This window comes from Phasianus colchicus, chromosome 1 (assembly GCF_987193195.1).
Source record: "Phasianus colchicus chromosome 1, bPhaCol1.hap1.1, whole genome shotgun sequence".
Classification (NCBI taxonomy): Eukaryota; Metazoa; Chordata; class Aves; order Galliformes; family Phasianidae; genus Phasianus; species Phasianus colchicus.
Window position 1 is genome coordinate 81,309,773 of NC_143436.1, and position 24,684 is coordinate 81,334,456.

General features: G+C 40.7%; 2 protein-coding genes across 3 annotated transcripts in view; one reads left to right on the plus strand and one right to left on the minus strand.

Annotated features, from left to right (window-relative positions):
• The window catches only part of WDR3 (WD repeat domain 3), a 22,077-nt gene extending 21,089 nt beyond the window's left edge, over positions 1–988 (minus strand). Inside the window, exon 1 of the mRNA XM_031613110.2 lies at positions 724–988. Coding sequence (XP_031468970.2) covers positions 724–894 — 171 coding nt within the window. The 5' untranslated portion in view covers positions 895–988. The remainder of the gene's footprint in view (positions 1–723) is intronic.
• On the plus strand, positions 948–24,411 carry GDAP2 (ganglioside induced differentiation associated protein 2). Of its 2 annotated transcripts, XM_031613111.2 has the most exons (14): positions 948–1,063; positions 2,131–2,378; positions 3,858–3,997; positions 8,272–8,425; positions 9,887–9,975; positions 12,920–12,996; positions 13,948–14,107; positions 15,748–15,898; positions 16,787–16,863; positions 18,176–18,252; positions 19,124–19,263; positions 19,820–19,874; positions 22,652–22,795; positions 23,662–24,411. In XM_031613111.2, exons 2-14 carry the CDS (start codon positions 2,203–2,205, stop codon positions 23,707–23,709), a joined length of 1,488 nt encoding a protein of 495 aa, XP_031468971.1. In that variant the 5' UTR covers positions 948–1,063; positions 2,131–2,202; the 3' UTR covers positions 23,710–24,411. The 2 variants fall into 2 exon arrangements, with proteins under 2 accessions (XP_031468971.1, XP_031468972.1); XM_031613112.2 differs by lacking the exon at positions 23,662–24,411 and having other exon boundaries at positions 22,689–22,771.
• Positions 24,412–24,684: the final 273 nt, after the last annotated feature.

Below are 24,684 nucleotides of genomic sequence, written 5' to 3' on the forward strand. Positions count from 1 at the left end.
ATAACAGAATATCCTAAGTTGGAAGGGTCTGATAACAGTCTGACAAGGGAGTTCAACTCCTGGTTCCACAGAGCATCACCCAAATCCCAAACTGTCTGAGAGCAGTGTCCAAACCCTTCTTGCACTCTGGCACTCAGAGCCGTGCCCACTGCCCTGGGCAGCCCGTTCCATGCCCACCACCCTGTGGTGCAGACCCTGTCCCTCACCCCCATCTGCCCTCCCCTGACACAGCTCCATGCCGTTCCCTCGGGCCCTGTCGCTGTCACACAGAGCAGAGCTCAGCGCTGCCCCTCCGCTCCCTGTGAGGAGCTGCAGCCGCCATCAGGCCTCCCCTCAGCTCCTCTGCTCTGGGCTGAGCACACCACAGGACGAACAAACCAAAGGAATACATTCTGCTCTCGCACTGAACTCCCAAACAAGCACTTCCAACGCTTTAGAACTTTGTTCTTCAGCTTCCTGTGCTGCATACAGTGTAACGAGCCCCGTGTTACAAGGCAGACAGCAGCTAGCAGCAGTTTCTCCCTGTCAAGCAGCAAAGCGGTCCAGCGTGAGACCTACAAGCCAGAAGCCTGCAGTCCGTCCCTCGCGTTTTCCCCGAATCACGCAGTGACAGAACATCCAAAATTCCATCCAAAATTCAGACCCCACGTCCGAGAGCGGCGTCCAAACGCTCCTTGCAGACGGGCAGCTCAAGGCCGTGCCCGCCGCCCCGCACCTGCTCACCTTCTCTCCTTTCCGCGCGTCCCACACGAAGACGTGCTCGCAGGCCGGCACAGCCACGCAGCGGCCCCGCTCGCCACGCAGCGTCACGAAGGCGGCGTTGCCCTTAGCGCTGCCCACCAGCCCGAAGAGCGCGGCGGGCGCGTAGCGCAGGTACTGCTTGGTCAGCCCCATGGCCGCACGTGCCCGCGCCCTACGGCCGGCACCGGAAGCGCGTCAGAGCGAGGCGGGGCGCGAGGACGGAAGCGGAAGCGCGGGGCGGCCGCTCCGCTTTTCTGGGAGATGTTGGCGAAGCGGCGGAGGATTGCAGGCTCAGGCCGTGCGGGCGCGGCGCGGCCCGCGGGTGAGTCGGCGGAGCGGTTGCGTCGCCTTTGTTACCTGCAGCGCCGCGTTGGGGTTGGAGATGGGGTCTGCTTCGAGAGGTTTTTTTTTGTTTTTTTTTTCTTTTTTTAATGAAATATATTCTCTTGTTCCTGTTTCGGAACTGCCATTATGCGGGCGCTGCTTTGCCGAAGCTGTTACGGATGGAAAATCGTGAATAAAGAGGCGCCGGGGCGGCAGGCTGAAGCTGTGCGTTGGGGCAGGTTTAATTCGCTGGCGAGGTTCAGCAGAAGCGTAGCAGCCCGGTGCCGCCTGCTGATAGCTGGGCAGGGCTCGGGTCTTCATCCAGCAACCCGGGTTATCGCTGACCTTCCAAAATTAAAAGAAAAAAAGAAAAAAAGGTCAGGTGACGGAGTTCAGTCTGCTGTAGTACTGGAAGCTCATTGGTCAGCGTTCAGGTTTATATCTTTACTCTTTTTTTTTTTTTTCCTAAAATCGGTTTGGGTTTTTGTACCTAATTCCGTAGGAATAGGAACTGAGCGGTGCTTCAGAACTCATTGAACTTGCGGTACAATTGCGTTGTACTGCTGGGGTGGAGACCTTTCCTGTTGTGTTTTGGTGCTAGATTTATTTCTCTTTTTTCTTGTTAGAGGCGTTTGGGGTTTGATGGAGTTTTACTCGATGGTTGGGCGGAAGTGAAGGGAGCAGACACTTGCTTTCTTTTGTGGTGTTTGTTTTTAAGTGTGACCCTAGGCTTGTTTTGAAGGAGTAGTCATGCACACCCTGCAGTATTGCTTCTTTATAGGAATAAATAGTCCTTTTTAGGCTTGGAAAGTTGCTTTCTCAGAACAAGAGATCTCGAGTCAGTTGGACCAGGTGAATAGAGAAGGTGCTTTTTGTCATGCATTACTAAAAGCAAGTATTTGCCTTGTCCTTTGTCATACAGATGACCGAACTAGGAAGGAAGAGAGGCAGAGTTGGAGATAATTCTGTTTGTTGTTGCTGTGTTGTGGTCTTGTGAAAGGTCTGGCTCGTGGGAATTGCTTTTTGTTAACAGCTGGTGACCTGGTTTGATTTTCTTCCCTTAAGCACCTGGAGGACTCCATTGAGAATTGGAGTGTGACAAGTTAACAGGAGAAGAGAAGTTGTTCCTTCCATTCCATGGATCCCTTGGGTGCTCCTTCCCAGTTTGTGGATATTGACAGTCTGCCAGGCTGGAGTAATGTCTGTGAGGCTACCCAGGTGGATTCTTACCAAAATCCTGTTGAAAAAGCTCAAGTCGATGTTAGGTCACCTTTTCCATACAGGAAAGATCTCAATGCAAAAATCGTCTTATGGTAAGTTCCATATGGCTCTGGTGTCTCTGTCATCACTTCTGCATTTACTGCTTCCTACAACAACCACTGCTATAGGAAAGAAAGCTTTCAAGCCCTCCTTTCTTGAAACAAGCATTACAGATCTGGGAGGAAAACATTTTTTTTTGTTCACTGGAAGTCTGAAGATCTGATGTTTGCTACGCTGTATGTTGTAAATTACACATTCATAGGCATTCCTTGATGCAGTAGACCAAAATTGCTGCCATACTGGGTTTTTAATAATAAAATCTAGCCAGGTGCTGATACTTCCTAAAATTTATTTAAAATATATATACATGTTGTCTACTGGTTTTTTTTCCTTCCTTTGCTGGCTTTATCAGTATTTCTTTCTTTTATGTAGTTCTTTTATGTGGCTTGCTTGGCCCATTTTTTGTTTTCCTTCCTCTCTCTGTTCTCTATCTTCCTGTCTCCATGTTTTTTCTACCGAAATCTATTCACCTTTGTGTGCTAAGGTGAACTTACTCCATCAGTTTTTCTTTCCTGTGTATCAGATACTCAAACCTTCTCTCTAGATGAGTAACTCTGCTAAGCAGTAGAAAGAGATTTTTCAGGGTGCGGATTCAGGGATCAGCCTGAACCCCTTTCCTGGTTCATGCGTGCAGGAAATAAGGCTGTTTATGGATTTCCTGAACAGGCCAAAGAAAGAAGAAAAATAAAAAGCTAAACATCTACTATGACTTGGATTTAGGTAAAATAAGCTTGTGCACTTTTAACTGTGATTTGAATCTCTTCCTGTGCTTGGGAATTATTTCCCTTCCTATGCTCTTTGATTCCAAAATCTGTAATGACTTTCTGTGACAAAAAGCAGGTCAGAGTTCTACTGTTCCATCTGCTTGCATGGATCTCTGCATTGTTTATCTTCTGCTTGTCTGACCCTTGTTCAGCAGAGTCAACATGATCAAATCACGAGTTCACAATTTTGGAAGAAAAGCAAGGAAGACTCTACTAGCTGCAATGTTACTTGAGCTCTTCATTGGTCTGAGGAAGAACAGCAGTGAGGTGCCCTGGATAATGTTCCTGCAGGCCAACAAAAAAAACACATAGAGATATTTGTTAACACTTAAGAAATAATATGCCATGTGGACTGTCATCTTGATATGAGACAATATGTCCCATTTTGGAACATGTTACATTCCGTGCTGCTTTGCATGTTCTGCTAACTAAACCACCCTACACACGACTACAACACCATGTTTTATGCATGTTTCCCTAAGTTACTATTAAAGTTAAGAATTTTTAAGGAAATGAAAGGTCATGTGCAGTCAGTCTCTATCAGTGACAAAGGATGATTCTGCACTGTGAGCACATCAGGATACACTACACTCTATGGGAACTGAGGTATTGCTAGTGCTTTGACATATCACAGGCAAACAAGGAAATGCTCATTTGAGATTATGCTGCTTAATCTGACATGTAACCTGCAATGAACTGTTTCCTCAGGAAAGGAGACGTAGCGTTACTGAACTGCACAGCCATAGTGAATACCAGTAATGAATCTCTCACCGATAAGAATCCAGTATCTGAAAGTATTTTCATGCATGCTGGGCCTGACCTGAAGGATGAACTTCAGAAGCTCAAGGGTAAGTAGCAGAAGATGGCTTTTCTTCTGAAATCTGCAGTCCTTGCATAGTTTGAAGTATCGCTGTTTGTGCATGAACTAAAATCAAGATGCAGCTTTTTCCTTTTTTCCCTGGTGTCTGTTATTAAGGTGAAATAAAGAGAGGAAGATAGACTCACGTATAGTTCTCTACTTTTGTCATTCAAATTACAGATCATTGAAAACCTTTGACAGGTGTGCAAGTTGCTGAGCACATACTTTGTGTTACAAGAATTCCCATTGTTATTTGAAGCTACTTAGAATGGATTGCTCATTTGAGCTTTTTTTTTTTTTTTTTTACTGTACTAGGGACCTGTCTTATGTAGCTTCAGGTTTTGTTCTTGACCTGCTCAGTGTGTATCTACTTGGTGAGTGGAAGAAATAAATTTAAGTTTGCCATTGCAGGAATTAAGTGGCTTCCAAAACAGTCAGTGTATCCTTTCTCAGCCTATCTTTCAGGAAGTAATTTATTCTCAATGCCTATTAAATGAAAATGTGTTTTTGGATTTTGTTTTTGTTTTGTGTGAGGAACCAAGAGTTTATAGGTATGCAAGGTCATACCAGCGTCTGATACAGCTTGCAGTTAAAATTAAGGTTACTCATAAGTATGGTACTGAGCTGAATTTTGAGACCAGGCTTATTCCTGAGTGGTACTGATTACTCTCTTGGATAGCAGCTATATCACTTTGTCATGTAGTAACAAAATGGACAGAAGGGCATAGTATTTTGAGTACAAGTTCTCAGTGGCTTAGACTGCAATAGAATAGATATCCTATTCTGCTCATTCAGCTTGTTCAGCTGTTAAAAAAAAAAACAGCAGATGTTAGTTAGGATCCTGCTACGTATATTCATTCTCATAAATAAACTTGGGCTTTTTCAGTTCATTGTGAGGTGGGATGGGAGGGACAAGGTTTCAAAGAGTCCTTAAAATTCAAGGACTTTTCATCTCTGTAGGAAGTTCTTTGTAAAAATTGGGCTTAGCTCCTTAAATTCTTTTCGCCGCCCTGAACCATGTGTGGTTTAGATTCTCCACCCCTTTAGTGTCAGTGTCTTCACTCTTTAATGCGTTCTACAGATTTATTTCTCCATTTTTGATAGTTTTCCTTCAGTCTTGAGATGGGATCCTTTCAGAAATGAGTTCTTTTCTGACAATATACTGATTGGCATGTTGTGTGGCAGAAGAAAGAGAAGCTGGGTTATGACTTTGACTGTTACAGACTCTTTAATATGAGTTTAACAGTAGCATAAACAGAAGGGGCTTTAGATAAGAAACCAGTTAATCATTCACCAACTCAACTTCCTTTTTGTGTTCTTTTCCCTCTTTTTTTCTTTTTCTTTTTTTTTTTTGCATAGGAGATTGTTCTTGATGAGAAGTGAAGATGTATGTTTGCTTTAGTCTAAAGCTGTAGAATGAGTGTAGTGGTGATTTTCAGCTCAGTTATTCCTAATTTTCTCTCTCTCTCTCTATCTCTCTCTCTCTCTCTCTCTCTCTCTCTATATATATATATATATATCATACAGTCGAAGGAAAAACATGATTTTTAAAGCATGTGATATGCTGACTTTTGAAGAATTGTGCTTTCTTTAAGACTCAGCTGACTTCTGTATTCCTGGGAACAGTGTAGTTTCAATTAACAAAGAAATACTATAGCCAAGGGCTCAGACTTGCATATGAACTGCTATTGATATATGCTTTCCTATTCACACATGCTTGTTGCAGTCTAATAAAGACCTTCTGTAATAGCAAATCCTAGTAATCTTCCAATTCCAGTGTGGCTTTTTTTTTCCACTGCATGCGTTTTCTCCACTCCAACATTCCAAAGTACAAGAGGCTGCTGTAGTGTTTGAAATATCACCAGGTAAACAGTAAGATTTCCCAAACCTTGATCTTGTGCAAGTCACTACTGGCTAACCCTCTCCATGTGTTAAAGCAGGAATAATACTTGCTGCTTAATTTAGTTTTATACATTTTGTAGAGCTCTCTACATAGAAAGCATTGGGAAGCACTAAGTATGATGTCAGTATAGTCAGAAATTACTGATTCTGCATCTAGTTGTCTGAATGTATTAGTTTTCCTCCTGAGTTCAGAGCTGTACCTCAGATTTGCTTCATTCTTTTATAAAAGAGAAAATACTTAAAATGATTTTTATTACAGGTCTTGGGTTGCTCTTTTGAGATTGTGCGACTTCAATGGACCAAAGAGAAGGAATAGAATCACAAAATATTTTGGGTTGGAAGGGACCTTAAAGATGATCTGATTCCATTCCCCTATCATGGACAGGGACACGTCTCTCTAGACCAGGCCACCCAGAGACCTGTCTGGCCTTGAACACCTCCAGGGTTGGCTTCTCCAGGCAGCCTGTTCCAGTTCCTCATCACCTTTGTAGTGAAGAATTTTAGCATAACAACTAACCAAAGTCTTCCCTTTTTTAGTTTAAAGCCAGTTAACCCTTTGTCCTATCACTACACTCCTTGATAGAGTCTCTCTCCGGTTTTCTTATAGGCCTTCTTAGGAACTGAAATGCTGCTGTAAGGTTTCCCTGGAACATTCTTTTCTTCAGGATGAACGATTGCAGCTCCCTCAACCTGTCTTCATAGGAGGAAATAGCTTGATACTTGATACATTTACTGTTTAGATTTTATCTACTAATTTTCCCACCTTGAATGTATCTAGTTGCGCTCTCCTGATTTGAAGCATTTCAGAGGATGTGCAGTAGTTTGAAATATATGCTTGGTATGCCATTATATTCTTTCTTCTTAATCCAGAAGAAACAAAGTGAACATCTGTAGAAATAATGACATGATTTGTAAGATTGAAAGAAGTTTATGAAGAGTTGGCTTAAAGGAAATGTGTTCTTGCTGTTAAGCAGGTGTGCTGTAAGTTTTCAGTAAGATTCTCAATCTGAAACACATCTTGCCATAAAATATGCTTTTATATATGCTGTGAAACAGCCTGAGCACCATAACAAATACAGTGGAGTGGGAGAAGAGGTAAGCATTCCTGTTCAGCATGAAGCCTCATAATTGACTTGAGCCAAGCCATAGCAGTTCTGCTACAGGAAGGGTTGTCCTAGCCACTTGTTCACGTTTCATTCCTTTTCATTGGCAGTAGCAGTCTATAAGATCAGGTTAAAAACTAATCCAGTGAAAAGATTCATTTTCAGTCAGGACGAAAGCTTTAGTGGCTCAGTGCAGCTGTACAAGCAAAAGAAAGAAGGTGGGAAATGCTCCCCCTTGAGGGCTGGGAAAGAGGACTGAAAGAAGTACTTCATCTGTTCAGGACTGCAGTAGACTTGACTTCATGTGAAGTGACTTATTTGAAGAAGAAGTAGGGAAAGTTAGCAAACTATTCTTCCAGGTGCCTTTCTTAAAGGAAAAACAGACTTCAAGCACCACAGCAGTTCCTGGATATTTTTTTTGACCCAAAATGTCTTGACAGAGTGAATAAAGAACAAGGGCCTGTGGATGTCTTTAAGGATTCTGATAAACTGATTTCCTGACAGAAGACTGCAGGAGTTGCATAAAAGTAACTTACAGAGACTTGCCAAAGAGAAATGTAAACCAAAGTGAGGTAAAGGTGTATGCTAGCATGCAGAAAATGGTACTAGAGTGTGTAACTGTAGGGTGCTGGAAATAGAATAATTAAATGTACTGTTTCAACTTGGCTGCCTTCAGGCTAGATATCTGGTCTGTCAAGAAAAGTATGATCTCCTTTGAGAATCATACTTGTGCCTTGTGGACACTAAGAAATTAGCAAAACAATGAATGTAACCTCATTCTGGGAGTGTAGGTGAAATGTGTGCTCAATCTCTTCCTGTTTTCTGGAATGTTTAATAAACTTAATAGCCAGCAGCTATTAAGTTTTATTTTGGATAAAAAGACTGCAAAGCTCCTTAAAGCAGTCTCCGAAATCCAAATAATTAAATTCAGAAGGATATTTATTGTGTCAGTGTTCTGTATGTAGCATAGTAAGCACTCAAGACAGCACTTCCAGCAATTAACAGTTTGTCTTTATATGTGTAGTTCTGAAAAGCAGCTCTTACCTGTTCAACATGACTAGGTATTTTAAGCAGTTGCTTTGAGAGAGAGAGAGAGAGAGAGTGCACTATCCTTAATACTTGATAGCAAAAAACACTGATTTTTACATATGAAGATGAAACTTGTCTGATTCTGGAGGAAGTCAAGAGCTTGAATACTTCTGATTTTCTTTTCGTGACGTTGGTGCAAATTCTTGTTTGTTTGTTTGTTTTTTCCCAGGATGCAGGACAGGAGAGGCTAAACTCACCAAAGGATTTAATTTGGCTGCACGCTTCATCATTCACACAGTTGGACCCAAATACAAGAGTCGTTATCGTACAGCAGCTGAGAGTTCTCTGTACAGCTGCTACCGGAATGTCCTGCAACTTGCAAAGTAAGCATACAGCAACAGCCATCCGTGGCACATCTTTTTCTCCTTATCCTTTGATCTGCACAGAGATCTGAGCTGGTTCAAGTCTTGAAGCCATGTAGTTAGAGTTGTGCAGTGTTCCTCTGTTCTGAGGAGAAGTAAATAATTGTGCTGGGCTCCGTGCTGCCAGAAAGGTTTAAAAGTATTTGGTCAGGCAGCAGCTTCTTGTGTCTTTGTGCAGCCACATGAAATACCCACAGGCAGATTTGACTGCTGCAACAATTCATATGTTTGGCCTGTCTGCTTTCATATTGTAGCTGCAATTCTGTATCAGGGGGCAAGGTTATTTCTAAATCAATATTTGCTGCGGATGAGTTTGTAGTTCTTCCTCTCTTTCATCTGTGGTGTTTTCTATTTCCTCTTACCTAACAGTTCATGTTTATGGTTTCTACTTTTCTGTGTTCTGTTCTCCCATGATGGCTGTTGTAATGGTAGTCATCATTTAAAAAAAAATAAAAATAAAAAAAAAACTTGAACAAGAGCAATGTCAGAAAATATACTTCATGTCTATGTAGGGTTGGGAAGATCAGTTCTTCCAAGTCTGAGCTGTGTGTTACAGCACAGCAGTAAGTGTCTTGTAATCCAGACTACAGCTAAAGTTTCTAGTATATATTGATTATTGGGTTTTGTTTGCTTGTCTTTGCCTTAAAATTGATGAGCAAAGTCAAAACTGGATTTGAACATTTTATGAATAATGAAGAAATACTGATAATTCTGCTTAGTGATTTCTGAGTGCAATTTAGTCCTATTATCTGGAGTAACTTTTGACGTTTATGGAATTATTGTCTACCAGCTCTGAGCTACTTCAAACTCCTCTGACTGTTGACTGCACCTTTGCTTTCCTTTTCTAACAATGTGGCACTTTCCTGTTCTTGCTTTTCTTAAAGTATATGTCACTCCATGCCAATGATTGTCAAATCATTGCTATGACCAAGTAAGCCATTTCAGTCAGAATCTGGACCATTGATCAAAATAAAAAAAAAGGTCAGGTTAGGGATTAGGGTATTTGCAGTGAAGAGCACTGTTGTTGTTGTTTTTTGTTTGTTTTTTCCCTTTCTTTCCCTCCCTGTCAATCCTATGCAGGAAGGAAAGTTTTGGAGAAGATTACAGGAAGCTGAGGGAAGACCTTCCTCATTCAGGATATGAGAAAATGCAGAAACAGTGTAGCTGAGGTAGAAGGAGAAACTCTGAGAACAAACACAAGGGAAAATGGTGTGGAATCATTAATGGTTCTCTCAGTTTCTGCTTAATGATGGTAGACATGTATCTTTCCAGGTAAAAATTCTTCTGAGCAAACCTAGAGGAGTGTTACTACTACACAGAGACAGGGGATAAATACTAGTGTTATCTATTAGATTAGTGAAGCTGTTTCCATCTGACCGTAGATGATGCTTCTATTTATTTATTTCTCTTTCTGGATTTCAGGGAACAGGCAATGTGCTCTGTAGGATTTTGTGTCATTAACTCATTGAAAAGATGCTACCCCTTGGAGGATGCAACCCACATAGCACTGCGTAAGTCTGTTGGAAAGTGACATAAATTCACTGGTAGTATTCAATAGATTGCTCATCTCTGCAGACTGATGTTGATACAGGGAAGCTGCTTTTTTAGGGGACTGTGATGTGTTAAAGAAGGATATAAAGAGGCAAGCTTTACATGGGTGAACAGAAATGGAGGATAAAAACAAATGACCTTTCTCTGTGAGGTTGTCAGTAAGCATCTGTGAAATTCTTGTTGGAACTTTTACTGCTCGATGTATTCATTAGTGAGCTGGAAAAAAATGCTGAAGAGTGAGATGAGCTTGCTTGTAATTGGGAAAAAAAAAAAAAAGGACCTCATATGGACATCAAGGAACAGATTGAATTTTAATTGCTGTTTTGGTATTGTTGGCATATTCAAATGTGAAGTGATATTCTTGTCTACTGTCTTATCCCTGTATGGTTCTGCCTTCACATGATGGGCTAATGCTGGAGAGCAAAACTTTGAGTCTGTAGTGGTATCCTGAAAACATCAGCTTAACGGAGTTCAAAGGAACAACTAAGCAAGGCAGAACAAAACAAAGGATGCTAGAAATATGTGGTTTATCCACTTCTGAAGTTGTGTGTTTGAGGAAAAACTAGAAGTTCAGAGGAGGTCAACAAGAGTAGGCAAAGGCAAGGAATAGCCAAGGCTAGTCATCTTCAGTCTTCAATACACTGAAACTGCTGGGTGTATGATAGTCTTCTGTAAGTTCACAAGTGGAATGAAAACAGTGAATAGGAATCAGCTGTTCGCTGTCCCTCAAACAGAACTAGGAACTCTAAAAGGATGCTAATATGAACCAGATTGAGGGGAAAAAAACAAGGAGAAATGTTTGGGGTTTTTTTATAATTGCATCATTTGTTGCATGGAACTTATAAGAAAAAAAAAAAGCATTGTAGATTAAAAAAAATTCAAGTTTGGGTTCAAGTATATCAATACGAAATTAAAAAATGGAGATTACTAGAAACAAACAAACAAAATGTCCTTGGCTGAAATGACTTTGTGCGTTTTTCCATTCTTTGAGAAGAATATTATGTATTTGCTTAGTTCTTTTTTTATGCCTTTTTGATTTCTATTGGCCTGCTCCTTCTGTCTGCATTCCATTTATAACTTTGTATGCTGCTTTAGCATAGCTGACCCATGAGTTTTTGCGTGTCTGACTTTGCTTTGTACCAAATTCTATATGGCTTGCTGTCAAGCTGCTTCTGTGGTAACTGAGGGAACCATGACTTCTTCTAGGGATATCTGGTTTTGGCAACTTGCTTAGAACTCAGTAAAGGAAGGATTTGGCTTGGTTTTTTGCAGTGTGCTTGGTTCTTATTCAACAAATTAGGCCAGTCAGCCTCACCTCTGTCCCTGGAAAGGTGATGGAACAGATTGTGCTGGATGCCATCTCCAGACAACTGGAAGAAAAGGTTATCAGGAGTAGTCAGCATGGGCTCACCAGGTGGAGGTCATGCTTGACCAACCTGGTAGCCTTCTATGATGTTGTCACTGGATTGGGGGAGAGCAGTGGATGTAGTCTACCTTGATTTTAGCAAGGCATTTGATACTGTCTCCCACAACACCCTTGTAACAAAGCTGAGGAAGTGTGGGATAGACAAGTGGACAGTGAGGTGGGTTGAGAACTGGCTGACTGGCAGAGCACAGAGGGTTGTCATTGGCGGTGCAGAGTCTGGTTGGAGGCCTGTAACCAGCGGTGTTCCCCAGGGGTCGGTGCTGGGTCCGGTCTTGTTCAACATCTTCATCAATGACCTTGATGAGGGGATAGTGGCCACCCTCAGCAAGTTTGCTGATGATACGAAGTTGGGAGGATTGACTGACACACCTGAAGGCTGTGCTGCCATTCAGCGACTTGAACAGGCTGGAGAGCTGGGCAGTAAGGAACCTGATGAGGTTTAACAAAAGCAAGTGTAGAGTCTTGCATCTGGGGAGGAATAGTTGCATGCACCAGTACAGGTTGGGGGATGACCTGCTGGAGAGGAGCTCTGCGGAGAGGGACCTGGGTGTCCTGGTGGACGACAGGTTGGCCGTGAGCCAGCAGTGTGCCCTTGTGGCCAAAAAGACCAATGGCATTCTGGGGTGCGTTGAAATGAGTATGGCCAGAAAGTCAAGGGAGGTGATCTTCTCCCTCTACTCTGCCCTGGTAAGGCCTCATCTGAAGTACTGTGTCCAGTTCTGGACTCCCCAGTACAAAAAAGACAGGGATCTCTTGCAAAGAGTCCAGCAGAGGGCCACAGAAATGATGAAGGGCCTGGAGCATCTCCCCTATGAAGAAAGGCTAAGTGATCTGGGTCTGTTTAGCCTTGAGAAGACTGAGAGGGGACCTGATCCAGGTCTATAAATATCTAAGGTGTGGGGGGCAAAGTGGCGAGGCCAGACTGTTTTCAGCAGTGTGCGGAGACAGGACAAAGGGAAACAGACAGAAGCTGGAGCATAGGAAGTTCTGCACAAATGTGTGTAAGAACTTCTTTACGGTGAGGGTGACGGAGCACTGGAACAGGCTGCCCAGGGAGGTTGTGGAGTCTCCTTCTCTGGAGATATTCAAGACCCGCCTGGACGCCTACCTGTGTGACCTGGTGTAGGGAATCTGCTTTGGCAGGGGGGCTGGACTCGATCTGTGGAGTCCCTTCCAACCCCTACGATTCTGTGATTCTGTGAAATTGAAGTATACCTAGTAAGCTAAAATCACGGAGACTCTTAAACTTTCGTATCCATCTCTAAAGTGAGAAGCAGGAGAGAATGAGGATGGAACTTGCAGTATGTCCAGCAACCCATTTCTTGTTAAACCACCACTTAATCCACATTTGTGTGCTGTCTGTGATGCTACTTGTATAGGAGGGGAAATGTCTCTCTGTTCTGCACTCCACTGATTTCTCTTGCTTGTGGTCATGTGCGTAAATAAGTTCTTCTAACTACATTTGTTCTTCCTTGCAGGCACAGTTAGAAGGTTCCTGGAGGTTCACGGGGAGACTCTGGAGAAGGTTGTGTTTGCAGTCTCTGAGCTTGAAGAGGTATTTTCTTGAAGTTCATTCCACCGAAATTCATAGGCATGTGTGATCATCTCTGCAGCAGTATCAACTCCCACATGGTATTGGATTGGGACTCCCACTACAAATCATCCTGTCTCACTTAGACTCTGGTGGTGCAGTGTCCTGTCTCCTACTAGCATAGTATCTTATCCAGCACTGCTTGTATTTCTAGAGTCAGCGTGTTCACAGTCTTTCCATTTCTGGCTAGCCTGTTCCTGATTGAACAGGAGTCAGTACTAAGAGTTTATACTATATACTTGTGCTTAATGTGTTCCAGCAGCTAGAACACAGATTTCTTGTGCAAGGCTTGCTCCTTATACAGTGTTTTTGTCTTGTGCCTTTAAAAGATTGCCCTGGTTTCCAGTATAACTCACACACAAATCACATACAAACACCCTAAACATTGCTTGCTTGCTTGTTGAAGTAACAACCTTCATATTTCTTGACTTGTTTTCAGGTAGGTGATAACACTTTGAATATTTATTTCTTAATAAATATCAGACTTGCTAGTGGTTGTTCCTGTGGAGAACACCAGCACCATTCATATTGTTTCCTCTGGATGAGGAAAATAAGTAACTTAGTGGGGACTCATAGTGACCCACTTTAATATGAGCATTCTTTAAGTCTGTCATCCATGTAAATTCATTACAAAACAGAATTATCTACTTTCTACCCAAGTTCATGACTTTAAAGCAGGATCTTCTCAGGGTCACTTGCCAGTGTGGCAAAAAAAAAAAAAAAAGAAAAAAAGAAAAATTAACTTTAATAGAGGCTATCTGCTTTTTATTGCCAAGTAGCCGCCCAAATTAAGCATCCAGGGAAGCAGTGCTTTGCCTCCAGACCTCAAGGAAACTCCCTGCTACAAGGGCAGGTGTTATATGTCTGAAGAGCAGGGATGCGTGGTGGACCTTCACGCATTTTTCTTATTTGTAGGCCACTTACCAGAAGTTGATGCCTCTGTATTTTCCAAGATCTTTGGAAGAAGAGATACAATCCTTGCCTTACCTCCCTGCAGATATTGGTAATGCAGAAGGAGAGCCTGTAGTTCCAGAACGGCAGATCAGGATTACTGAAAAGCCAGGTGTTCCAGATGGTGAGTTTTTAAATGAATTTTGGAATAAGGTCTCTATGTGGAAGACAGGGAAAAAGAGAAAAAGTGCATAGCAAGCAAAGAGATGTCTTGGATGAGGTGGTGTGGGAAGACAAATTGTAACAAGGAGAATTGTCAGGCTGCCTTGTAAGCTTTGCATGTTCCACAGCAGCAACTTCTGCTTCCTGCTTCACTGTGGAGAGTGACTGGAGGATGTGGTAAATCTGTTGTTTTGTCTTATTTTTTTTGGAGGGAGGGATAGGGAATTCATTCCTTCTGCAATTTTTCTCCCGAGTTGGTTAGGACTGTTTTTTCCCCTTCAGAATTGTACCAGTCCTTGACTGAAAGAAGCATTGTTGTTAATGGATTGTCACACACTATGTCTTGAAACATTGTCTGCATCTTGATCTGATTTTTGTTGTCGCTGCACGTGCATCAAAATAGTAGGTGCTTAATGAAAAATAGCAGTAACTCTCTAAAAGGTAGAGGAACTAAATAATTCCAGGTGTTTGAGAAGTGATTATCAAAAGCTTAGTGAGTGAATTCAAGTTGTAAAGAGGTTGCCTAGGTTTCAGGATTGGGATGTTGAGAGATGAAAATTAAAACAGTGTGAATGGGCTTAGCTGTCTTCCCTACTAAGTAGTCCTGTGAAAGGTTTGCACTTCAAGTGGGGCCTTAAGCTATGAAAAGCAAAGAATTTGGAGTAAGTTTAAAAGGTTTTCTGCTTTTGCATGGCTGGTAGCAATAAGGGTGAGTATGCAAAAAGGATAGCAGTAACTTAATTTTCCTGTTTGTGGTACGAGAAGTAATGTAGCCACTACTGTTCAGACTGTAGTTTCTTGTTTGTTTTCTTTTCCCCTCTCTACCTAAACCTCTGGCTAGTGATGTTTGCTCCTTTGACTGATTGCTGTGAGACATTCAACCACTGGTTAGCAACTTAGGAAATGTTTGGTTTGACATATATGGAGGCAAATGTGTAGTGGAATCTTGTTGCCTTTTCCCATTGTTAGTATAGCACGTCGCACTAGAGCTATGAAACTCAGTTTTTATCCAAACTGCCCAGAGAGGCAGTACCAGAAGCCTCAGCAGTTTTCCTTGAGGATGTCAAGTTCAGTGGAGCATTCTCATATTGTTAGCAGTGAGTGAGCCTGTGCTGTTGTACTTCATCTCACAGCCGGGTAGCAGATAACCAGACTCAGGTTATCAACTTGTCTACTGCCTCTGTTACAGTAGTATCAGTACAAAAGGAAGACTTGAGCCTTTCCTGCAGTACAGCTTCTAAACTGAATAAAACTGCAGCATGTGTCATTCTGCATGCTTACTTTTCCTCTTTTGACAGCTAAGACAACTGTAAACTCTAATTCACTCTCTCCAGACCTTATTTTTGGAGTCCTTCTGAGAGAGTTAACTGTCATTCCCTTCATTACAAGGGGTTAACTAGGACCTGCAAAGTTATTTTACAGACAAACCAACATCTTAAGGTTAAGTCTGTAGTTCTCAAGTATGTGTTACAATCATGGTACGTTGTGTTCTTTGTGTATCATGATGAATGGGTTGGCTCACTGAGATACAGCAATTCAGAAGCAGCACTGCTGTTTCATATGCTGCTTGAACATTTTATGCTACCTTTGTTTCTACTGCAGATGCTTCAGATGAAGAGGGGCTGGAGGCAGATTTGTCTTTCATTGGTTCCCATGCTTTTGCCCGCATGGAGGGAGATGTTGATAAACAGAGACGCCTCATCCTTCAAGGACAGCTGTCAGAGGCAGCACTGCAAAAACAGCACCAGAGGAAGTGAGAATTTCCTTGTCTGTGTGAATGTTTTGGGTTAGCTAGTTGTTCAGAGGTCCAACCTTCGTGTTTGTTTCGTTACCTGTTAAGTCTGGTTTCACCCTCAGTCTCAGTAGCAGCTTCTTTGTTCTGAATGGAATGGGTAGCAAAAGGCATGCCAGTGGATTCAATGGCTTTCCCAGTGCACTGGAACAGCTGGCTTGTCCTTTTGTCACTTGATGTCACTGCTTTGTCACTGCTCTGTGTGGTGGGGTCACTGGCGTTAGTATTGCCTGCTTGCTTCAGAGGCTCCGGGCTGCTAGCAGTAGTTTACCTCTTTGTCTCAAAGTAGAAAGATGAAAAAGCTGCAGTATCCATTTATTTCTTTTCTTGTTTATTTTCTTTCTATTCTGCCATTAATCTTAATGTACCTGACCACTTTCCAAGAAGCCTATCCAAGAGACTCTTGAGGAATGATGTTTGCTATGCCTAGTCAAATTGTTCACCACTCAAAAACTAAAGTAGTACCCATATATGACTCTGGTTGCTGGGTACAACTTTTAGACTCCTTTTCAAGAATTCTTCAGATTTTTTTAAAATGCTGGCACTTCAATGGAAAAATTAAAATGTTTTCAGCCCAAATGCAAAATCACCAGCAGTTGTGTATTGTGTACCAGCAATTGCATATTCAGTGCCCCAATAAACCTCATTAGATGAGTCCATGAGCACTTATTTTTTTTTTTCCCTCCCTGACACTTCTTTTGCAATTTGAAAGAAGCCCCATTGGTCAGAAATTCATGTTAAGAGAGATCGCTCACTGAGTTTTTTATCCTTCCCTCCATATACTTCTTCAGGCTTTTAGTGCCAAAGGGGGAGGACTAGATTTGACCAGATGTCTTTTTTTTTTTCTAGTTACAATCGTTGGCTGTGTCAAGCAAGAGCTGAAGACCTCTCTGACATTGCTTCCCTTAAAGCCTTGTACCAGACAGGTGAGTTCAAGGTACTGATGACTAATGTGTATTGCCATAGAATAAAAATACAAAATAGAAATGTAACATTTTCTGTTTGAGTACAACATATAGTATCATTGAGCTAGGCCTAGTGTAGTAAAGTGGGTGTTCTCTCTTAATTGACTTTAGAACACTGTGTGGTAAACTCCCAAAGAGCTTCTCTTTAACAGGCAGAGGATACTTGCATGTTCTAAATTTATCTGCAGAATGTAACCAGTAACGTTCTGCAAGGAAGAATGAACTCGGTGGGAATGGGAATTTGAACAACAACAAAAAAAGTAATGTTCTGTGGCTAATTCAGCAACAATTATAGAGAATTGCAGTTATGCTTTCTTGCTGGCAGTTTTTGATGTAATAAGTACCATTAGATTAAACCAATTTATAAGATGCTCTGTGTGAGGTAATTCATTGTCTGGTCTGAATAACCCATTTTCTTGCAAATAAATGAATGTTGCTTTCAAGTGATTAATGCAGAGAATAAACAGTAACCAAAGCAGCTTTTGATGAAGTTTCTCTGAAGAAAGTCTTGTTTCTTTTCCCTCCGTTTGGATTTGAATCACTCTTTCCTGCATGCTCCTTACAGCACTACTGGCATAGTAACCTGAGAAGTATATCTTATAACCTTGAGTTTGGTAGATATGGAAATTAGGGAGAGAATGAACAGTCCTGATGAGTTTGGTGGAAAGTATTAGCTGCTAGGTCCTCGCAGCATGGGAAGCAGAAATACCTTCTTGTTCTTTTTCTTTAGGTGGTGTCACATTTGGAGGTGAAACTTGCTGGTCCTAGTGGCTTATTACTGCTTTGCATCATGACTGAAAGAAGCAAATAGTCAAGCTTTTAAAATCATAGTTGTGTCTACATAGCCAGGGGCTCTACAGAGAAATTCTACTCAAAACTTTTGCCTCCTGAAACTCCAGATGCTTACCATCATCTTTGTACAAATAGCAAGGCTGTGCAATACTTTCCACTTTTAATTTTTAATTATTTTGTCTTAGATAAGGCATGTTTTAGGCTGGTATTTCTTGATTTAGGTAAATGTCATGTGCACAACTGATGTAAAATTATCTTCCTTGATACTTAAGTTTCTAGGATATGATGCAACTGCCTTTTCTAGACCAGCATAGGTACTGGCATAGTGAGAAGTAACTCTAGCATACTTCCTCTGATTTCTGAGATAGAAACCAGATGCATTATGAAAATTCTGAGTTGTGTTTTCCTGGTTTAAAAAAGGAACAACTTAAGAATCAGACATGGCTGGGAGATGTTTCATTGTGTTATTTTTTTCTTGTAGGTGTGGATAACTGTGGTCGCACAGTGATGGTAGTTGTTGGAAGAAATATCCCTGTAACGTTGATAGACATGGAAAAAGTAAGACTTTGTAAAATTTAAAGTTGTGTAATTTGAATATGAATGTTCAGAATTTGAGAGTCAGGTTACAAGAGTAACTTGGAGTTAATACTAGAAGTGTTATCTGTAGATGGCTTAAATGAATCATAGAATGCTCCAAGTTAGAAGGGACACAGAAGGATCATCAAGTCCAACTCCTGGCTCCACACAGGACTACTTAAAAATCAGACCTTACATCTGAGAGCATCATCCAGAGGCAAGCTCAGTGCCATGACCACCTTACTTCCCTGGGGAGCCTGTTCCCATGTTTGACCGCTCTCCTGGCAGAGAACCTTTTCCTGATATGCAGCTTGAACCTCCCCATTTTAGGTTCATGTCATTCCCTAGGGTTCTATTGCTGGTCACCAGAAAGTGTAGATCAGTGCTTGCCCCTAAAAACAGGGTAACTAAAAAATATTTACCTAAACAGATCAAAACTTATTCCCCTATGTAATTTTGTGTATTTTGGGATGGCTTTTCTGGAGAAGGAACTGGACTGTGTTCAGAGAAACATGCCTTACATTAACTGATTCTTCTTCTCAAAGAGACTCACCCTGCTTCTGTAACTGGAAAACACAAAGTTAAACGTAACAAGTCAAAATAGTTTTTCATGAAAACAGCAGGAATTTATCTGTCAAGTGAGGTAGACCAAAAAAGGCATTCAAATGACTGCAGTCAAGTTAAAGATTCGGAATATTCACCTTGCTTTTGTAGCTCAAACAGAACACCATGCAGTTTCATAATTTCTTATCTGTGAATGAATTAGAAGAAGCATATTAAAATATAATGCAACTGTGAAGGAATTTATTTCTTTGCAAATAATTCCATCTTTTTTTTTTTTTTTCCATTTCAGGCTCTTCTGTATTTCATCCACGTCATGGATCATATTGCAGTTAAGGAATATGTCCTAGTGTATTTCCATACACTCACAAATGATTACAATCAACTAGATTCTAATTTCTTGAAGAAACTCTATGATATTGTTGATGCCAAGTGAGTGTCAATATGAGAATAACCCTACTGTTCTGTGCAAATGTTTGCCATTCCTTTTACCTGTTTTCCCATTTAGTTATTGTGCTGGGGCAAAGATCTGAGTAACAAAAGCAAGAAGAAGGGATATTTAAACTTTTCAGCTCAGAACTGTATTTGAAATCAAGAAGCTCTGTTCTCTGCCATCTCCTATCTATAGCTGTTACAGAAATAAATGTATGGGGTTTTTATTGTCTCTCCAGAAGTGGAGCTTTTGGAGCCTGACGTCATTAGAAGTATGTTTCTAGTTGTGAAGGAAGAGGCTTGGGTAACGTTGGCAGTCATAAGTTGTCCATAACTTTTACTGTCCACAAAAAAGATGATAGGCTATGATAATAAAAACTAATAATTCTGGTTTTTTGCATTTAGTCTTAATATGTGCCCTTGCTTATACAAGATCTAGCTTTTTAAAATGACAGCACAGGCACTTAAGCAAAATGATCTATGTTTTGACAGTTGCTGTCTCAGTGAACATAATTAGATATCACTTCTAAAGAGCTGTTTTTCTTTTTTAAACCAGGTACAAAAGGAATTTGAAGGCGTTATATTTTGTCCACCCAACATTTCGTTCAAAGGTGAGGTATATAGTAGAAAGAAGAAAAAACCAAAACATTTTGGATATTGGCAGAGTAGCATGTAAAACTGTAGTGTAAGGAACATAAGTTATATAGAGGCTTTCAAAATTAGACAATATCTTCTGACTCCAGGAACAGAATTTGAAATTCATTTCTTCCTTTGATCTAGCCTTTCCATCTTCTAGTATCTTCTAGGTCTTCCAGCCTGCAGTGCAGTGCAGTCGTCTTGTTCCTGTTTTGCTGTGTATATCCTTAACAGAGAAATGTGTCAAGCAGCAATGAGATTAGTTAGGATTATAGAGTGTGTAGTAGCAAAGGGAAGTGGGAATAATGCTTTTGTCATATGGAGAACTGAAAAATCCTGCCTGTCCTTTCGGAGATGAAAAACTGGTCAAACTGTAAGATGCTATCCTTTGCTATGACCTGTGTGGGGCAACAGAAGATGGCGCTCTCTTTCTTCTGTATTTTGCATTTATGTGACTACTTCAGATGATCTGAGTGTCAGGCAGCAGCCCTTCCTAAAAAATTTTTGTCCTACTAAAAGATTAGAAATATGATCCTCCATGTTCACATCAAGTGTATTTGTTCTACTTTTTTTTTTTTGCTGACATTGATTAAAATGTGATACATTTTACATATTCAGCAGGGATTTCTCAACTGCTGATTTTCTGAAGATTCTATTCTTTTTCTGTGTGTACAGCTGGGACACTGTGAGACTTGGAGCTTCTTGTCTTTACACAGATGAGATTGCAGCCTCCCAGCAGTGTATTTTCCATTTTCTGTCAGGATTATTATTTGTTTTCCCCCTATACGTATCTGAAGTCTGAGTGATAGAATTAGAGCTTCCAGCTCTGATGCTTCAGAAAATGAATGAGCAAATAGCATTACTAAGGTCACAAAACTGAGTGGAAAAGCTGAAGCTGGGAAATGCTAGTGTTCCAGGTTCTCAGCAGTACATTACCCCCCTCCTCTCTTCCTGTGCAACTCTATTTGATTGGGAAATGTTTTATGTTGGAGGATGGGAAGTCATGTTTACCAGTCCATTGCCTTTTTTTTTTTGTCCCTTTGAGAAAAGCAGTGGAACTCTGCAGATATACAGGACAAGCAGATAGTTGGCAGAAAGCAGGGAGGATGAGAAAGACAGAACTCTCTGACTTGCTGGAAATCTAATTGGTTTGTACCCAATTCTAGCAGTACAGCTGGAGATAAAAGGATATGTCAGTGTCATCCTGACAAGCCTTTTCTTCAACTGAAAGGCAAGAAGGATTGCTGCTGGCTGTTGCAGAGACAGCCTGCTTACGAAATATGATATAGGATATGCAGTAGAAAGTCCTGGTGAAGATGGTGACTGCTAAAAAGCTGTATTGAATCCTGGAACAATGAGTTCGTGCTGTCTTTTACAGTTGCAGTGTTTATTTCTGTGCTAAAAGAGATAAGAGAAACTTGGAAATTCACATATCCCTAGAAAACAAGCATTGTTCTGAATGTACTTATGTATTTCATGGTGCCAAGATTGTTTGGTTTCTAGATATGAAACTGTTTTAAATTATGTATATTCCAAGGCTGACTGCTTATCTATAACACATGGTTTTAAGTATGCAGGGTTTAGCAGTTTCTCAAAAACACAAAGAAGTAGAAGCAGGATATGTGTCTACATATCCCTACACAGTCAATTTTTGTAGGTTAATTCTGCCTTTTGCTTTGATGTGAGCATTTCTATGGTCTGTGAGAAACTCGATTCTCTTGTAGTGGTTTTGGAAAAGAGCAATTTTTACTATGAAATCACACAACAGGCAACAGTAACAAATGTTACTTCATATAACTAGAAGGGTTCCTAACTTCCATCGTGAAAAGTTTTCCTTCATTCATGAAGGGAAAATGGATTAGATGGATTTCCAGTTATTTGGGGGGGGGGTATTTTGTACGTTTCGTTTTTAGGTTATCACAATTGTTGCTGAGTGACAACTTGTGGTAAGATACCCTTGAATTACTATACACTTTACTCTTGTACATAAATGTTTTTGCTGTAGCTGTCTCCATGCAAATAAAGGGATCTTTAGGGCATCTTTTTTGTGAATTCTCTCATTCTCCATTCATCCAAACAAAGCTTTCTGGAAGCTGGTGTGTTATGAGTGAAGCATTAGTAGGTGGTTATTGAATAACCTTGCCCAGAGAAATTGTTTACATAAGCTTAAATTGACTGTGATTTTTAGAATGTTTCAAAATTGAAACACACAAATTAATATTCATAATCATCATATTCATTTTCATTATGAGCAATTTTTGTCTTGTTTTTTTGTAATGGTAATAAAAGCCATTTCTGAAGATCAAAAATGTATATAGAGGTTGTTGCAGATTACTTGCAGCTTTTTCAACACAAGATTTTTTTCTTGTAATAAAACTTTTAGGAGAAACCTATTACAATAGAAGATTATGACCCACCTGAGAGACAGCATATTTTTCTCTGTTCTATGCTGTTTTCTGGAAGGAAAAAAAAGAATTGATACTTTTAACCATGTGGTTTTCTAAAGTAGAGAAAAGTAGAAAAGGGAACTTAAATTGGCAGCTAGGGAGGAGCTAGTATGGAATTGGACAGCACTAGCTTTAAAGCTGTGAAGCTTGCTAGGAAACAGTGGTGTGTACTGTCTGACCTTGTGTTATTGCAATTATATCAGTGCCTTAGTTGTAACTCAAGCCTATTTTTGAATATTATATTGAATGGTAAGGTTTTGAAACAGCACCATCTTAATTAGTTTTTGTTTGGGGTTTGTCTTCAGGTCTCAACATGGTTTTTCACTACCTTTACTGTCTCAGGGCTAAAGGACAAGATCCACTATGTGGAAAGCCTTCAGCAGTTATTCACAGCCATACCTCCAGAACAGATTGATCTCCCTCCTTTTGTTCTTGAGTATGATGCCAGGGTGAGTGATTTCATGTGGCAAGTATGTCTGTGCTCCCAAGTGTACTTATTGTGTATGTCTTGTTCTGGTCAGCAAAAGCTTTTAAAGGCTTGATTTCCACATCTTAAGTATGAGGAAAGGAAAGAGAGAGTCTAGTTGTTCTGTATTTTGTATGTAATCCAAGGAGTGGGCTTGACCAAGAAGCAGACTTTGTTCCCAATAGTTTTAGCCTCTTGTGTACATAAGAGGGACTGTATTTCTTCAGCCAAGAACCATAGCTTAACATGCTAAGAGCCTGTCTACAATATGTAACTTGTCATGCATATACTATATAATTTACACCTATGTTTTAAAACAAAAGAAACCCTGTTTTTTTTCTTTCCTATGCCATGTATCAAGTACATGGCAGGGGTGAGTGGGGAAGCAGCAAAGAAAAGTGGAAATCAAGTTGGGAACCTTGCCACAGCATTGGTTCTTCCTCCTTTCTTCCCCATCTCGGGTCTCTACCCAAATGGTGGAATGAATATGGTTTCCACTGCCCAAGTTAATTCAAACAAGTTGTGCTCTAAATACAAAGCAACAGCCAGAGCTGCATAGGCAACTTTGTCTTGAACTGAATAACTTGCTTTCCTGGCATTTGTGTCTTCCTTGCATCATAGCTGTGGCTGAATTTTTGACCTGTTGTTTTTGTTTAAAACAAAGGCAAAACCAAGGCCTGTTTTTGCCTGATCACCAACACAGTCCTGTCCTTGGTGAGTTGTGGTCACTGTACTCATGGAAGAAGCAGTCAGAGTACCTGTTTGTTTTTGTCTCTGTATTAGCATTTGTTACACTGAGGTGTATTGGAGAAGGTTTTTGTTCAACTACTTATTCTATTCTCATTTCAGGAAAATGGGCCTTACTATTCCTCGTATCCTCCATCCCCTGACTTGTGATCTGCAGTCCTGCAATGCTGTTGGTTTCCCATGGATCCAATGACCTGATGTCTGCCAAAACCTGTGCATTTGCCCACAGAATTCAGAGAGAGGGTTTTCCTCCCCCAGCTCTGGTATTTTTTTACTGATGAGATATTTTCAAGCACTCAAGCAATCAGAACACTTTATGCCACTGTGAACTGTACAACTATTTCAAATATATTTATCCAATGGAAAAGTTGATTTTTTTTTTGGATCAGTATTTTATTTTCTTCTTTTTTGAAGCTGTTACATTTATTCCTGAACAGATTTTCTCTTTTCAGGGAGATCCATCATCAAAAACATTTGATTGTGTTTGTAACTTATAATTTTCCACATCCATTTGTAATACCTGTTTTTGACTGGTTTGTACAAATATTGTGCAGTACCAGCCTGACATGTTGCTCATTATATGGTTTCTATGCTTTCAGGTCTGGTCACTTTCCCTTTTGGTTAGTGATGATTACTTTGGTTCTGATGCAGCAAAAGTACCTGAAATTGGGAATACCGTGTTTGCAGGCTGAACAGAACACTGCAGCCAAGCAAAGATTACTGCGGCACTTAATACCATAAATGCTGACTGAGCTAGGAGCCTGATGGATCCCAGTCCATCTTCAGTGAATGATGTGACATGTCAGGATGCCACTACCCTCCCAGCAAGAATAAAGTTGAAAAGCATTTACACTTCCTTTACTTCTAGAGTTCTTCATGTCTGCTTTGAAATGCCAGATGTGTTTCTGTGATAAATGAGAAGCATCTTTCTGAATTGGTGGAGAGGCCAAATAGTTTCTTAGAGATATCAGTGTTCCTTTTCCTTCTTGATATGCTGTTTTATGTATTACACTGTATGACATCTGCTGATTTTGACAGACACAGTATACAAGAGTGCAGCAGTGATATTTATGGAATTGGATGTTAAAAGTATATCAGCTGCCAACAGAACACTGAAAGAATAGG

Bases quoted from the DNA above. Each gene is read 5' to 3' on its own strand.
- GDAP2 (XM_031613111.2), top strand. From the start codon at position 2,203: ATGGATCCCTTGGGTGCTCCTTCCCAGTTTGTGGATATTGACAGTCTG. The intron at 12,997-13,947 runs GTATTTTCTTGA...TCTTATTTGTAG, and splicing joins CAGTCTCTGAGCTTGAAGAG to GCCACTTACCAGAAGTTGAT. The intron at 14,108-15,747 runs GTGAGTTTTTAA...TTTCTACTGCAG, and splicing joins AAAGCCAGGTGTTCCAGATG to ATGCTTCAGATGAAGAGGGG.